Source organism: Podarcis liolepis (assembly GCF_965112155.1).
Source record: "Podarcis liolepis genome assembly, chromosome: 7".
Taxonomy (NCBI): Eukaryota; Metazoa; Chordata; class Lepidosauria; order Squamata; family Lacertidae; genus Podarcis; species Podarcis liolepis.
The window spans coordinates 52,920,129-52,937,429 of NC_139561.1; the positions used below are offsets into that span (position 1 = coordinate 52,920,129).

The window sequence follows — 17,301 nt, forward strand, 5'->3', positions numbered from 1 at the left end:
ATGTAATCACACCCAAGTCACATTTTGGTCTGCTGTTTTGATTCAGAATGGCTCCTAGCATCCATGTGTTGACAAAGACTGTCACCCCCCACCTCAGGAACATTCATGCCTAGCTTGGTGACAATATATGCTGAAAAATGTGTGTAGTCATGGCAAAGCCACATTTTGGTCTGCTATCTGATTCAAAATGGTGCCTGACACCTAAACAGCAATGTAGACGTCCGCCTCAGGAACCCTCGTGCTGAGTTTGGCGATGATATCTGAAGAGACAGTAGAACTTATGTCAAAACACACTCCAAAGTGATGTTTCAGTCCACCATCTTGATTACAAATGGTGGCCAAGGACCAAATGCTGAGGAAGAGCACTATCCCCACCTTAGGAACCCTTCTGCCAAGTTTGGCAACAATATATCTAGAGGCATCTGAATCTGTAGAGAACAAATGGACAAAACACTTTCCAAATACAGTGGTACCTCGGGTTACATATGCTTCAGGTTACATACGCTTCAGGTTACAGACTCTGCTAACCCAGAAATAGTACCTCAGGTTAAGAACTTTGCTTCAGGATGAGAACAGAAATCGCGCAGCGGCGGCATGGCAGCAGCAGGAGGCCCCATTAGCTAAAGTGGTGCTTCAGCTTAAGAACAGTTTCAGGTTAAGAATGGACCTCCAGAACGAATTAAGTATGTAACCAGAGGTACCACTGTATATAGTAGATTGCTGAGGTGTGCAAATCCCTGAAACCTGGTACATGTTGTTGGCTGACATTTCCTGCCATTGTGTAACCTAGGGTCCCACAACATCATTCCCTCTGGAGGTTTTAGACTACAACTCTCAGCCAGCATTGAAAGCAAATAAACTGATCCAGGATGGATTATTTATTGCCTCTTTCACCATCACCATATTCAGGTGGAGCGCTTGTCAAAACATGCTGACTTTATTTCACCCAAATCAAGGTGTTTCCTTGCCTCACCCAAACAGGCTTTTTAAAAAGATGCAAATATTACATTAAATCTAGGAAGGGTTTTCTTCTTTACTTATTAGTTATCGCAACTTGTATGTATGTATTACATTTATAAGCCACCTATCCTTCTGAGGAGCTCATAGTGGTGCACATGGTTCTTCCCTCCCCATTTTATTAACACAATGACCCTGTGAGGGGCTGATCTAATAGTCTGAGCCACCATTTTCTCCCTCCACTGCCACCACCACCCCTCTTTCTGCCTAGCTAGCCAGGCTTATTTGTGGGGGGCAAACCTAGCGGAGGAGAATGGAAGGGCTCACAGCATCAGGACAGAGATTCAAGAATTCCCATCATGACTGGTTGACTGCGTGTCCAGCTTTACAGAGGACAGCCCCCTGTTTGAAGGCCTCTTCTATTTCAATAATCCCAGAACCTTTTCCACACCAGGGACTCGCCTTGAGTCCAACATGCATATTTTTTTTAATTTTACGCCATCTCTTTGTACAGTGCTAGTGTTGCTGTTGCTGCAGCCCACCTTAAGTCAGGCCACAGCCCACTAGTGGATCCTACTAACCCACCAGATGACAACCAACATACCCTCTGGAGCCTGTCCCTCTGGCCCAAGTCTGTGCTAAAGGTAAATAGCCATTAAAAGGGAGAACAGGTCCTTGAAGTTGCTCAACAACCATTAATACCTGGATAGGAGACTAGTCACTATCTTCCCAGCTATGGTGCAATGTATTACAGTAATTATTTCTAAATTACAGGTAAAATTATCATCTGTTTTTTTTTTAATGAGGATTTGTCTCTTCTTTTTGTCTCTTCATCTTTTCATGATTCATTGCCTCTTTCTCTTTTTTGGAGGGGCTGATGTGTAAGAGAATACTCTATATATCATAGGTATTTATTAATTACTTTCATATCCCACCTTTTTCTCCAAAGGGCTGAAGGTGGCACACATGAATCTCCTTATACCTGTTTTATCTTCACAACAACCCTGTGAGGTCGGTTAGGCTGAGAGATTGTGACTGGCCCAGTGAGCTTTGTAGCCAAGTGGGGATTTGAACCACAGTCTCCCAGGTCCTAGTCCGGCACTTTCACCATTGCACCACATCAGCTTCTATTATATGCCCATGACAGTATTTTATTTATTTAGGCTTCTGCCATTCTTTGAACAGAGAACTCAAGAGGGCATAAAACAATCTTCTGTCCAGATACTGACCAGACCCAAACCTGATTAGTTTCCTCACTGTGTTCCTTTAGGCAGGGTTTGGGTTGGACCTATGGTTCTCCAGAAGTGGTTAGACTATACTCATCATCCCTGACCAGTAGCTATGCTGGATGGAGGTGATGGGAGCTAGAGTTCAACCACATCTGTAGGGCCACAGCTTCCCCATTCCTGTTGAGGACCATACTCTGGGAATAAGTCAATCTCCCATCCCACACCTTGGCAAATATCTTTCAAGACTTACTCTAGATGGGGTTAGAAACCACCGCTTGCAAGCAATTATAAGCTAGACAGGTGAGTGCTGTTAAAAGGCGATCATTGCCCAATGGAAGTACTTGCTGGGCCCATGGTATTGGGCTGGGCCAGTCACTTCGGCACCGTCCTCCTGGGAGGAGAGCAGGGTCTGGAAACTTGGCTTCATAAATGTGCAGGTATACAAATTTTGTGTACAAGAAGATAGTGTATCTTGCCCGGAGCCCTTGGAGTTGAGTGATCCTGGGTGTGCCTGTGAGGAACTTCCTGCCCTGCCAAACCGTGGGAAGCACAGCGAAGAAAGCCAGTGGGAACAGTCTGGTGCAGCTTGCTGGAAAGAAACAGCATCTCACCCACATTACTCACTATGGTCTGGTCTCCTCATATGCAACAGAATGGACTGCACAAGCAAAAACTCTAGCTATCTTTGAGCAGAGGCCTTCCTACTCCTCCTCCTCCTCTGCTACCAGAAAGATGAGGAACCTGTGGCCTTCCAGATATTTCTGGACTACAATTCCCATAATCCTTGACCATTGACCATGCTGGCTGTAAAGTGTTAAGTATGTTGGTGATGTTAAACAAACAAACAATGTTGTTTTTTCTTTTTCTAAAAAAACCCCCTGTGATCTTTGTATCTTAATTTGCTTCCAAAATGTTTTTGTTTTGTTTTTGTTTTTAAAACAAAGCAGTGCTTTTTACTGGTGATGTAGGTTGCTGTTGCTGGAAAATTCACAGAGAAGGGCATCTGGCTTGCATCATGGAGGTCACTATCAGGCAATTCTGCATAGGTTGAAAGCTTGTAGTCTGTTTTACCCAAAGCAGTTGGTCCCTTGAAAGTGAGTTGTTGTTGTTTTAAAAAGCTCTTCTTCCTTCTGAAACCAAATTGCCTCGAAGGAAACAACTGTGTCTCTTAAGTTACTTAAACATTCAGACCAGGGGGGTGGCAACGTTTTTTGAGGCTGGTCCGGTCCACTCCCCGGCAGACCTCTTGTGGGCTGGAGTGTGTGCTCAAGCTGTTTCTGGCGCTCTTCTGACCCGAAAGTCGGTCCCTGCGGTGAGAAAAAAAAAGGTTCCACGAAGGGGGGGGGGAGCACGGAATCCTTATGCCAATCCATGGAACGGCCGTGGGCCGGTTCCAGTAAGCTCATGGGCTGGAAATGGCCCATGGGCCTTGGGTTACCGGCCTCTGGTTCAGACCCTTCTTTTCCTTTTGGAGTTATGGATTTAAGGAAGTTTCTCTTGGTTCACAGGAGGGAGAGAAAAGGCCTTTTGTAAAGCTTATGGTTGGAAGCAGGAACCAGTCTTCCCTGGCAGGTGTTAAGCCTGTGATGTAGCTGACTTGTTCATACCTTTGATCAGTGGCGTAGCAAGGCAAGTAATTTGCGCCCCCTAACTCGTGGATTTGCGCCCCCTAACCCGTGGATTTGCGCCCCCTAACCCCCAGATGTTGCGCCCGGTGCGGCCGGCCCCCCCTGCACCCCCCATGCTACGCCACTGCTTTTGATGAACCACCATCTCTGCCCCAATGTGAAAATTGCTGCAGCCCTGCCTGTGAATATGGAAACTGTGATAGGTTGGTTGGTTTCAGTTGCACTCCTAAAACAGAGAGGGGATGAGTTGGGATTTTTTTCTCACCTAACAGGAATAGGAGATGCTAACAGATTAACTTGAGCATATTTTATAAAGAGCAAAGATAGCCATATTGATCCGTAAGAAAAATCCCCGTTAGGGATTGTGCCAATAAAATTTTTACAAAACAGGGTGCAAGCTTTCATGTTCTCCAGAACTCTTCATCAAGCTAAATGATAAATAAGGCAGGGTGGGGATATCCTGAAAGCTTGCACATAACTGTGTAACATTTTGGTTAGCCTAATACCTAAAATGGATTTTGCAATTTATGTTGGAAAACGCATTTTATACCACTTTTGGGCCCGGGTCCCCAAAGTGATTTACATCAAAGAACTAACCCAAACACCATTGCAACACAGAATAACCATTTCTTCACTGATATCCTAACTGCTATGAGGGACAGTGGGGAGCGGGCAAGGAGCAAATTCCACAAGTGGGTGCCATCACTCAGAAGAATTTTGGGTGCACACCAATAGGCATTTGTGATAACCAATTTTTTTCCGCCACCTGCAGGAAGCAGGCCTTACTGCATCGCTATAATTTCTGGCCACCACTTATTGTAGAGTCAGAGCAAACTACACATGGTCATAAATGTATAGTTCTGCACTTGAGAGCAGGGTACTATCCCTACCACAGATTTCCAGGGCGAAGCCCCCAGCCTGCATCACTGTGATAGTGGGCTTCAAACCTTTGTCGACTAGATGACCCTTAGTCCCTTCCAACTCTACAGTTCTATGATTCTGCCTGCGGTTTCGATCCAGACTACCCCCTCCCCACCTTCAATTTGCTTTGTAGCAAAAGAGCCCATTGAAACAAATTGGGACCTTTTGCATTTGCTTAAAATGCAGATTTCTAGTGCTGCAAGGGCTGAATCCAAGCACAGTTTGTGGGGAAGCACAAAAGTTTCTGTTGGTGTCAGAGGAGGCTTGAAATACAAACTAGGAGATGTGACTTTTGTCAGGCCCACGAATGGCAAGCAAAATGTTTAACTTTCCCTCCCCAACCCTCATGGACTGGAGGCTGCTTAGGCTATTTGCAAGCTAAAGAGAAAATTTAATATCATATCTAATTTGGCCCTGAGCAACACTGAACACCAGTGGAATCATAGAATTGTAGAGTTAGAAGGGACCCCAAGCATCACACACCCCCTCCCCCGCAACGCAGGAATATCATAGAGCATCCGTGACAGATAACCAAATACAGTGGTACCTTGGGTTAAGTACTTAATTCGTTCCGGAGGTCCGTTCTTAACCTGAAACTGTTCTTAACCTGAAGCACCACTTTAGCTAATGGGGCCTCCTGCTGCTGCTGCGCAGCCGGAGCACAATTTCTGTTCTCATCCTGAAGCAAAGTTCTTAACCCGAGGTACTATTTCTGGGTTAGCGGAGTCTGTAACCTGAAGTGTATGTAACCTGAGGTACCACTGTAGTCTTTTCTTTAAAACCAACATGGAAAGAGAGCCCAAGTGAGAATCTGTGCTTTGCATGCAAATAGGCCCAGGTTTGATCTCCAGAATTTCTAAGTAGGGCTGGGAGTGTCCCCTGCCTGAAACCCTGAAGAGCCACTGCTGGCCAGTGTAGGCAATATTGAGCTAGCTAGATGGATCAAATGACTTAACTCAGTATAAGGCAGCTTCCTATGAGCCTGGGTTCTATATTTTGAGAAGGGAAAAGAAATGTCTATCTACTTTCTCTTCACCGTGCATAATTGTACACACCTTTATCATGTCTGCCCCTGACAACCCACCCTTCTTTCTAAACTGAAATGACTTACCTGAAGAGAAGCCTCCTTTGCCCATCTACTTTACAAATCTATGAAGCATTGCTACCTAAAGGGATTTAGCTACACAGGCTACAGTTTTAATGATGGTGTTAGAAACTTTGCCATATTCAGGGGAGCAGGAGGGCTTGTTGAGAGCCGCCTCTTGCATTAATGAATAGCAAATGGAGGACTCGTTAGGCATGCGATGACCTGGAAAATGGGACGGGTCACTCTTTATGGCTCCTTGTGTCAATAACCCCATGGATAATAGGCCACGGCAGAGGTGGTTGGAATCTAATCCACATTGTATCCAGGCTTGAACAAGGTGACGATCAGGATCAATGCATTCTCACCCATGCGCAGAGCACCTTGCTCCAAAGTCAGACGAGCGCCATTGTTGTCAGGAGGAAGGGAGGTGATTCTTAAAAATGACACCCAGGAGGCATTGCTCTGTCAGGCCAATGGATGAGCATGCATAACCCTGAGCTGGCACCCATTTTGTGGGAAAGCGGGAAAGGCACTCAGTGGGTGAATCTATGCTGGGAAGACGAGGAGTGTGCCTCTGGCATGAGCCAAATGGCAAGCACTAAAGGGCTGTCAGCCTGAGGCTCTCAGCCGGTGCAATTTCTGCTGGCCCAAACACTTAAGCATATGAAGAACAGAAGGGAAGAACTATCTGTTCGGGACTCTTGGCACTGAACACTACTGAATGCAGTTTCATGAGAATCTTAGATATCATTTTTAGAAAAGTTTCTTGCACTTATAGCTCAGAGGCTATGCAGTGGTGGAGGTAGGCAATATTAGACTCTGGACTTTATGGCCTTACAAGCTGCTCTTTAGAAATGCAAATCACTTCACTTCCTTTGAAATGTGGTAAGCCAGCTCTCGTGTGTTGCGCCGGGGGGGGGGGGGGCTCCTGCTCATTCTACTAAGTGAAGTCCTGAGTTTCAGCCCCAAGGTCCTACCCTGATAACATCACTGAGGGTATGTTCTGAAGATGGCCTGTGCTCTAGTTACAGGGCTGAGGGCAGAGGGCTGACGGAGTTTCAGGGTTGCTGGGTGAATCCAGCACCCACCAGAGACATCATCTTTCAATTCCTGAAAAGAAGAACACTTTATTGAATACGATTTCCAGTTTCTTGGTTTCTAGATGAGTGGACTCAGCAGCAGTGGCGTAGCGTGGGGGGTGCAGGGGGGGCCGGCCGCACCGGGCGCAGCATCTGGGGGTTAGGGTTAGGGGGCGCAAATCCACCGGTTAGGGGACGCCAATCCACGGGTTAGGGCGCGCAAATTACTTGCCTTGCCCTGGGTGCTGACAACCCACGCTACGCCACTGCTCAGCAGACACAACTTTCAATTCCTGAAAATGAAAAACAGCAACATATGCTTTGTTGCCTCTTTGTGCCCAATTCTGAGAAGTAAGAAAAGAAAGGAAACTGTTTGTTATAAGCCAAGCAGGGGGAGCAGAATGGATCCAGCCCTGTAGGCAAATTGGTGTACCCCCAACCCCAAGGAGTGACTGCCCCCATTAATATTTTTTAATAATTGTCTTTCTATGTTGTGACATGACAGCCCATATTTAAAGAATGACTGCTTACTTTAAGAATGGGAGCGATATAAGAATAGGACCCTTTGAACAATTCAGTGAATAAGACAGGGTGAGTGCACAGCAAAAGCCTCATCAGGAAGAATCCCCTAGACTCTACTCACTCAAAACATTCCCCGACAGAGGGTGGATTTTTCACAGACCCTCCAAGTGTCCCTATTTTCCAGGGACAGTCACAGATTTACAGAAGCCACCACAGTTTCTGATTTGATCCTGGAATATCCTGCTTTCTCCTATTTTCATCAGAGAAATGTTGGAGAGTATGTTTTCACGATCATAAGACTGCTGCTGAAGCACCCTTGATGGGCTTTGGCTTCTCTCACTGCACCACCAAGCAGGGCAACCTTACATCAATTGTATAAAAGTTCTTCTTTTGTTTCCTTTCTTTCTGCACAATGTCTCAATAGCCTGCTTAGTAGAAAGAAGTGGTGGGTGGGGTAGGGTGGGGAAGTGAAATATTTATTCCTTTCATTCTTTTTCCCATGGCTGTGTTCAAGGAGATGTTCAAAAGGTTAAGCCAGGTCAAGCCCTGCCCCGGAAACCAGCATTCACTGTCTGTTCCCATTTTATCTCTGAGCTGTCTGTCTGACCACACTGAATGCCCCTGCCCCTCTGTATGCCTTTGCCTAAAATGGTATTTGACAAGACCTGTGGCCATTGCCAGTTGTCTCCCTGGGGTGGTGCCAACCGTGGGGTCCCAGAACTCCAGGAGGGCACCACTGCCGCTAATACCTGCCCTGAGCTGTCTGTGCCAGGCAGCGGAGTCTGTGCAGCCACCATTTTAAATTTCCCAGAGTGTCCAATCTAAGGCTGCCCTGAAGCATTGTGGGACATTTAAAGTGATGGCTTCCCAGCAGCCCACCATGTGTAAACTTTTAGCTGGGGCAGGGGTTGCTGCAGGAGCTTGGACCTGAGGTTTTTTTTTTTTTACGTTACTCTTACATTATTTCTGTCTGTCTCTATCCTGGCTGCTATCCACAGTTTGGTCAATATCCCTTTACGGTGCTTCGTGTGCAATGGAAGGGATAAGTCATGTGGTCTTGACTGTTTGTCATTTTAAAATGTGAATAAGCTGCTTTTCTGCTTAAAAGTAGCAGCAGCATCCAAAGCAGCTCCCAAGGTTACAGTAAAATGTAAGAGGTTCTGAAGAAGCCTGAAAATTACATTAAGAAACAATAGGGAAGTTTCATAAAACAGTAAATTGCCCAAAAGGTTTCTAAAGAAAACCTTCTCAGGGGCAGAGGAAGTTGTTTTGACAAGATATTGTTAGAATAAAAGAAATGGGCTTCCCAGAATAACCCAACAAAATGAACTCTCATACTTCAGATGAAGGTTTGTTAGGCAATTTGCCATTTCATTGTTTTTCAGCGTCATTCTCAGGCTTGCCTCTTTTTTGCCTTTCTCTTCTGTATTTGGTGCTGCTTCCTTTTCTGTCCCAAACTAAAACCACCGTGTTGTGTATGTGTGTGTGTGTTTAAGTAAATATAGGGAAAAAATACAAAACCAGAACAGCAGAAAAAAACAAATCATGACAAAATCCCCACAGGAGTGAATGCAGTGTTTAGAATTTAAGAACAGTCCTGGAGGATCAGATCAAAGACCCATCTAGTCCAGCATCACAGTGGCCAGCCAGAAGAGGAAGTTCACAAGTAGGACCTAACTGAGATTGATGTTAGAACGTTTATACCCACAAAGCCCCGTAAAGCAAAAGAGTTTGGCCAGGAGACATGTCAGAAGACCAGGAGAAGAGAGTGGGTCTCTTGCAGGAGGAAATTCTACAATCTGAGCATGTCACCCAAAAGACCCTGTCATGTTCAGCCACCTGCCTGTTCATGAAGGTAGGATGCCTTAAGAGAGAACATACATTCCTTCAGAATAAGTCAGTCTTTGGGTCTTCTTAAAAGATTCCTCCGCCTGCTCTCAGAGAGAAATTTTAGCACCAAAATGGAGGAGAGGAGGGGTGCTGCCTTTTACCCTTAAAAAGCAGGCCGAGGACTTTTATCTCTGAACTTAGTTGTTGTTGTTGTTTAGTCATTTAGTCGTGTCTGACTCTTCGTGACCCCATGGACCAGAGCATGCCAGGCACTCCTGTCTTCCACTGCCTCCCGCAGTTTGATCAGACTCATGCTGGTAGCTTCGAGAACACTGTCCAACCATCTTGTCCTCTGTCGTCCCCTTCTCCTTGTGCCCACCATCTTTCCCAACATCAGGGTCTTTTCCAGGGAGTCTTCTCTTCTTATGAGGTGGCCAAAGTATTGGAGCCTCAGCTTCAGGATCTGTCCTTCCAGTGAGCAGTCAGGGTTGATTTCCTTCCGAATGGATAGGTTTGATCTTCTTGCAGTCCATGGGACTCTCAAGAGTCTCCTCCAGCACCATGATTCAAAAGCATCAATTCTTCGGTGATCAGCCTTCTTCATGGTTCAGCTCTCACTTAGTTAGCAGGTGCTTAATGCTAAGAGCAGAGAGAGAGAGAGAGAGAGAGAGAGAGAGAGAGAGAGAGAGAGAAATCCCTCTGCCTGCTCTTTAGAGATGACGCCCCCTGATCTGTAGCGTTCTGTCCTCCCAGTGCTTCAGAACAGCTCCAACCCCGGACAATCGGGGCCAACCTGACCTGGATCCAAACTGAATAGGGGCCTTGCACAGGGTTTAAAATCCTAATTGAACATGCATGCACATGTAGCTAGTCACCCCCCTCCCAACCAAATGCTTCATTAGGGTTTTATTAAACACAGAGGCTACGCAAGGATTGGGATTCCACCTGAACCAATAGAACCTCTTCCCCACCCCAGTGCAAGGCGTTTCAGGAGCACAGGCTACCTGATTTGTGGGCAGTGGGTTCTGCCAAGAAGAACAATGTGGAAGGTAGCGTTAACTTTTGTAACAGTAGGCGTGGCTTCAGAGGACACTCATTGGCAAAAGACTACAGTTCCCATTACACATGGGAGTTCTGGAGGAAGAAGGATGTGGTGGCAGCCGTGACTGAGACCATGAGCTGGGTCCAACCAATCAGAACAATAACTTCTCCACTGGTACTGCCTGACTGCCTCCACCCCTGAGATACCTAAGGGTCACTCTGTGTGGACCAGTTCAATCCTGGGAGATCTGGGGCTGCTTCAGGTCATTGGCCCGATAGGACCTGCATGGGTTTGGGATTTGGTTAGCCCTATTTATCTCCCCCCCATCAGAAGATTAAGTGCTCTGTCTGTTCCTCTGAGTTGCTCTCTGCTTTATCTCCTGATCAGATCAGGACCTGGCAGGCATCTTCCTGTAGCTTGGCAGGCCAGGTGTGGCCTGTGGGTTAACCAGCTCTGCCATCTGATATTCTAGTCCCAGGCCATTTAAGATTCTAAAGCGGTGTGTGTGTGTGTGTGTGTGTGTGTGTGTGTGTGTAACCATTTTGGCTCCATGGGCCAGATCCTTATCAGGCTCAGTAAAGTGGGAGGTGGAGAAGGAACTGGCAACTCACTCCAGTATTTTGCCATGAAAACTCCATGGACATAAAAAAGGAGAAGCTTTGAGAAGAAAGTGAGAGTTTCCAAGGCATGCTCTGATTAATGGGGTCATGGAGAGTTGGACACGACTAAGATGACTAAACAACAACAAAGTGGGTGGAGGAAGTGGGTGGAGGAAGATGCCTACTAGCTCGTTCCTCCCACCATTCCTCTGTGTCCAACCAGCCCGTGACACCAAACCACACCAAGTGGAGGTTGTCTTTAGCAAGATGTGCTGGGAGAAGAAGAGCAGGAGGAGGAGAAAAGGATGGGATCCATCTTGGGCAGGCTGGCTAGGAGTGATACCTTTGACTCCAGTGTTGCACTGCTGTAGGGAAAAAGCCCTGCTTGAGATGACCATGCTGTAAGATCTGGACTCCCTCCCTCCATGCAGCCTGAAAGTGTAAATAGATGAATAAACCTTATTTCTTAAAGCTACGACAGTCTCCGCCCGTGTCTTCAATTCTCCAAAGGAGCACAAATCCTGGGTGAGCGCCTGGAACTCCTTGAAATCTTGCTCCTGCTTGGCTGGGAGCTGGAGCGGTATCCAACATTGGTAACAATATGAAAAAACCCCTCCAAAATGGAACCAAGCAATATAACTTCTTGCAAAGGAGGTGGGTCACAATGTAGCAGGGAGGAAGTCCCGTGGAACATAATAGAACTTCTGAGAGGACATTTATTTATTTATTTATTTATTTATTTATTTATTTATTTATTACACTAGTCTCCCACCTCTACTCCAAGGAGTCCAAGGTGGAGTACATGGTTCTTCCCCACTCCATTTTACCCTCACAACATGTGAGGTAGGGTTAGGCTGAGAGTGGTGACTGGCCCAGGCCACCCAGAGAACTGAATGGGCATTTGAACCTTGGTCTCCCAGATCCTGGTCCAACGCTCTAACCACTGCACAGCACTGTCTCTCACACTGGACACGCATAACTTTGCATTCTAAGAGTGTTTGATTTAGGGTGGCTCACGCTCTAAGTTTTTCTCTCCCAAAGACGGAGAAGGGGAAACAAAACATCATTTGAAGTTTGGTCTGCCCACCCATATTTAATGATGTTGTTCCATTTTTGCATTTATAACAACAACGACAAAACAACCTATAAAACCCACACAGTAGACCCAAAACTACTTTAATTCTTCTGTTTTATTTAGATCAGTCCCCTGCCCTTCAGCTGCTTACCGAAACGTTAAAATTACAACAATACAACAAAACTTGAAATAAAATAAAATAAAATGGCATGAGTCTAAGCAATTCTTTGAAAAAGAAAAATGTGTAATGTTAGAGAAAACTGCTTTGCAAAAATGTGTGTATTTGGGGAAAATATGCAAAAAAATTGCATATTAGGAGAAATTCACACTAAAATACTAGTGTATGTTCATGATAACTCCCCCTCCCCCCCCAAAAAAAGCCTGATCTGGAAGTGTGGGGAACTGAAGTCTGGAAAAATGAGAAACTGAGAGAAACCAAAATGGACATATCCACCCATCCCTAGTACCCCCTTTAAGAAGGACCATGGCTCATTGGATAATGTGGATGCTTTGCATACAAAAGGTCCCAGGTTCAGCTCTGCTTCCTTCAAATAGGGCTGCAAAAGACCCCGCAAGGAGACAACACTGAGCTAGTATCTTGCTTTGTATAAGGCAGCTTCCTAAGTGCCCTTGATTTTGCCCTCAAAGCTCTCCACTGTTATCCCCAGACATCTCCCTGCCCTGGATCTATGTTCCTCCATGGGGCTACCACCTCAAACCGCCCAACTGTCTCTTGCTTGCTTATTCTTATACCACGCCTTCACCCAGGTTACCCCTTCAACACGAAATACCTTCCTTGAACACCACCTTCTGTCTCAGGTGCATAGGAAGCTGCCTTATGCTGAATCAGACCCTAAGTTTATCTAGCTCAGATTTCACTAAACTGCCCCTCAGGGTTTCAGGCTATAGCTCAATGGGGAAAGCATATGCATGAAGAAAGTCCCAAGTTATATCCTGGTGGCTCCAGGCAGAGCAGGGCATGTCCCCTGCCTGGAGCCCTGGAGAGCTGCTGCCAGTCAGTACTGACAATATTGAACTAGATGGTCCGACTCTGTACAAGGCAGCTTCCTCCGTTCCTTCTTATTCTTTTCAGTTTGGGTCTTTGGCACACTGGCTGCTTGCTTTTGTTCAGCCAACATGATTTGCCGGAGTTGGGTCTAGTTAGCTTGTCTAGAATAGCTGTTTTTGAAGAGTCATGTTTCTGGATGAAGAGCTGGTCTGCATAGCTGTGCTTGAACAGATAAAGAACGAAGGAGTCACAGTAAGTAACAACAGTGCGGCCACCGCTATGGAGACTGACCTCATTTTCTCCCCTGGCCCTCATTAGATCACCCCAGTGCTTGTCAAACTCTCCTCTTTCGCGTTTGTGTTTGGTGCCTCTTTCGCAGTTTCCGTCCTCTCTGAAGGGCTCATCTGTTCAAACAGTCTTGATAGCCTGGTAAACCTCACACTGCTTTGGAAGTTCCTGGCAGCAAAGGCGTAAAGGAGAGGGTTGATGCAGCTGCTCACGAAGACAAGCGAGCCTGTGATGTTGGCCCCCACTGCTGAAATCTTCTCCAGAGCTTCAGATGTCCCTGGATAGGACTCCTCCATCAGAGCTGAAGCAATGCTTATCAAGTTAAAGACGTGATGGGGCAGCCAGCAGAGACAAAAGGCCACAACTATTGAAGCGATCAGCTTTGCAGAGCGTTGCTTTGATGGAGAAGTCATGTTGCTGATTCTTCTGCCGACCAGCACATAGCAGATGGAGATGAAGGCAAAGGGCACGACAAAGCCCACAAGAGTCTCCAGCAAGCGACAGGCAGTCATTTGAGCTTTACTATCATAACTGTAATCTGCGCACTGAAGACCTGCCTCTGTGTTGTTGGTTTCCTGAAACGGGATGATGACGGCTCCAAAGGCAATGGCGAGGAACCATATGGCAAAGACCAACATCCTGGTAGTCATCTTCGTCTTCCAGCGTTGGACAGCAAAGGGGTAAAAGACAGCCATGAACCGCTCGAAGCTCAGGGCCATGATCAGGAAGATGCTTGCGTACATGCTGAAATAAACGACGAATGTCAGGGCTTTGCAAGCAACGAGCCCAAAGAGCCAGGTGTTGGTGAAGGAGTAGATCCAGATTGGCAAGGTGACGAGAACCAGGAGGTCAGCGATGGCCAGATGTAGGATCAGCATGACCGTCGGAGGCCTTTGGGTCATTCTGCCACAGATGGTCCAAATGACAAAGGCGTTCCCAGGGACCCCGACGATGAATGACAAACTCAGCACTGTGCAAACCAAATGCCTTGCAATGGACAAAGGCAGGAGATCGTTGCTTTCTTCAGAGGGATCCATTTTGACTGGAGGTTTGGCTGAGCTTCTGCTAGTGGTTGCAGCTTCTATGTTCTGCAGTGAATGCCCGCTATTTGCTTCTGACCCTCCAAAGGCTGTCTGAATCAGACTGGAAGAGAACATGACCACAAAAGATAGCTTCTGCCTAGACAGATAATCATTTCATATCCTATTTTTTTTCTGCTGAGCTTTTTCCGTTTACATATTGAGAAATTGTCCACATTGTGTGGGTGTGTGGGTGTGTCACCAAAACCCAAGCAAAGCATGACTATAGTTAAAAAGAAGTGGAAGCATGATCGTTTTTATCTGCTTCTCTTAAGCGTGTAGGCAGACACCAGTTTTCTTCTGGAGAGCTGGTAAAACCAGACTTGATGTAGGAGGACCCTGAGGAGATTTCACCCCTCCCATATCCAAGAATCTCCTGAGGAGTCTGTTGATTCTCCAGAGAGGAGGAGGCCTGTTCTGCTCTCTACTTATTCTGCTCCAGCACCACATCAAAGAGTCAGTCAGTGTCGGAGAGAGACTGAGTGTTAGAGATCGTGTGTAGAGATAAGGTTGCTGCTAAGAGCAGCTGCAGACACTCAGTGCAGTGCAGCATTCATTTATGTTTAGACCTATTTAGCTCTGTATATAGTTGTATTATAGTTGTAGTTATAGAATAAAGAAGATATTCTACAGAGCTGCTCTCCGAGTTGTTTATATACTCTGCTAGACTCTGCTGTACTCTGCTGTGCGACGACTGTCTTCTTGTGGGAGTGAATCCGGTGCTTTCAACTCTAAGCTGTGAGTCCACAGCACTTTGACCTGCTCCTGTGCAGAAGGTGGTCTCTGGAAGTGCTACCCAGCTCGCCTAGCCCAGTCGGGGCTGAAGTGGATGAGTCCAGTTGGTGGCACTGGCTCAAGGGCGATGCTGACAGACCCCCCCCCATTAATTGTTTTTATCACAAATTTTAAAAAGAAGGAAAGAAGAAGAAAATAACTATCGGCTCTCATTATGGGTACAATAATATTCATCTTATGAATTCATCATTGTGAACACAATATATTCATCTAAATGTAAACATATAAAGTACGCAAATCTCCAGAGAGGTATCCACTCAAGACTGATGTTAATAAGAAATATATTAAGAGGGTAGTAAGGTCCTCAGACCATTGACTGGGTGGGCATTTATCCTTGGAGGCCTGAAGTATACTGGTAAGTTCCTTAGCAGCCACAAGGGTTCGTAAAATCCACTTTTGTTGTCCTGCCATTAATCCTCATGCTAGAGGGATACAGTTTAAAAGCACATGAACATCTGCATATGTCAAGGATTTCTCCAGTACAAAATTTATAAGGACACCAGCTTCAGACCAAAAAGACTATATTATTGAACCTGCCCGCAACAAGGGATTATCAGCATTACACCCTCAGCATCTCTCTCTATTAAATAGTGCCTTCCCTGGAAACATTAATTTTTTTCCGGATCAGTCTCAATTTTAAATCTCATTTTTTTTTTGCAAATGCAATCGGAAGATATATAAAGAAATAGCACAAAGCGCATATATTATCCATGGCAAAATATTCATCTTAGGTGGTCTGTCCCCAATTACTAAATCTCATCTCATTATACATGACTAAGCCATTTCTCACCTTCTCACCCCTTGCCTTTTCCTGTAAGACCTATTACAGTGGTTAAGAGTCGTCAACAGGCTCATCTCAGCTATCTGCCAATCTCCCATTCCCACCACCCTTCTGAGTAATACCCCTCCCCACCTTTTCACTATATAGAAGGGTCTGGCAACTTCTGTTTCAGTGTATCTGAAGAAGTGTGCATGCACACGAAAGCTCATACCAAGAACTAACTTAGTTGGTCTTTAAGGTGCTACTGGAAGGAATTTTTTTATTTTGACTATGGCAGACCAACACGGCTACCTATCTGTTACTAAATCTATGTGATGCTTAGCTTTCCAAATTACCGGAAATCTCCATTATCAACCTATTTTAGCTCATTTCAGTCATTTGTGAAATATCTTTTGGAACCGAAATGCCTAGGTATGCTATGACATTTTGGGCCCCAACAAAATCACCACTGTATAAAATCTTGCCTGACTCCTGGAGAACCCAGAAGCTTGCCACACTTTTGTGGCATTTTGGTTGGTCCCAATAAACAAATATTTCGAAACAGCAGATTTCGTTATGTGTTGAATGGATGTGTGCTTCCACCTAGTGGCTCAATCTGAACCTAACAGCTACACTTAACTGATAATTAACTATGCATCATCGAAGTGGCAGTCATTTTCTTTCTTTCTTTCTTTCTTTCTTTCTTTCTTTCTTTCTTTCTTTCTTTCTTTCTTTCTTTCTGTTGTAATACTCATTTATTACAGTCAGATAAATGGCCATCATAAAATTAGGAAAATGGCGAAACTACTGAGCCATAGAAAACTGAGGAAAATTTATCTAGTACAGTATTGCGACAGAAGCAGTTTGTATGAAAACGTATGTAACCTGAGGTATCACTGTACATCCAAACTAAGTACAGATGGACGTACAGTGGTACCTTGGGTTACATACGCTTCAGGTTACAGACTCCGCTAACCCAGAAATAGTACCTCGGGTTAAGAACTTTGCTTCAGGATGAGAACAGAAATCGTGCTCCGGCGGCGTGGCGGCAGCGGGAGGCCCCATTAGCTAAACTGGTGCTTCTGGGTTAGCGGAGTCTGTAACCTGAAGCGTATGTAACCTGAAGCATATGTAACCCGAGCTACCACTGTATAAGATTTTGGACTGTTATTGCTCCTGAGCCTCACTGGGGGATTTAAGACTAGGAACAGAAGTTGCTATGTGGACTAGAGTCAGGGCTGTATTAAGACCTTTGGACAGAGCTGCAGCTACAGAGGGGGAGGGGGGCTAGCTGGTTTTTTTGCCCTGGGTGAAGCCTTCAGAGGGACATCATTGAGGCTCCCAGACTATATGTGTGTGCATGCAAATGTGTGCACAGGTTTGTGTGCCAAAGTGGGTCTT

The 17,301-nt window shown here is 45.7% G+C and overlaps 1 protein-coding gene across 1 annotated transcript; it reads right to left on the reverse strand.

Moving 5' to 3' along the window:
• Nucleotides 1-12,053: 12,053 nt before the first annotated feature.
• LOC310711066 (leukotriene B4 receptor 1-like) lies at nucleotides 12,054-14,414 on the reverse strand. The gene has a single exon (XM_083512531.1). The coding sequence runs from the start codon at nucleotides 14,301-14,303 to the stop codon at nucleotides 13,293-13,295; it is 1,011 nt and encodes a 336-aa protein (XP_083368657.1). The 5' UTR covers nucleotides 14,304-14,414; the 3' UTR covers nucleotides 12,054-13,292.
• Between the last annotated feature and the right edge of the window lie 2,887 nt (nucleotides 14,415-17,301).

Coding starts and splice junctions, on each gene's coding strand:
- LOC310711066 (XM_083512531.1), bottom strand. CDS start 14,303: ATGGATCCCTCTGAAGAAAGCAACGATCTCCTGCCTTTGTCCATTGCA.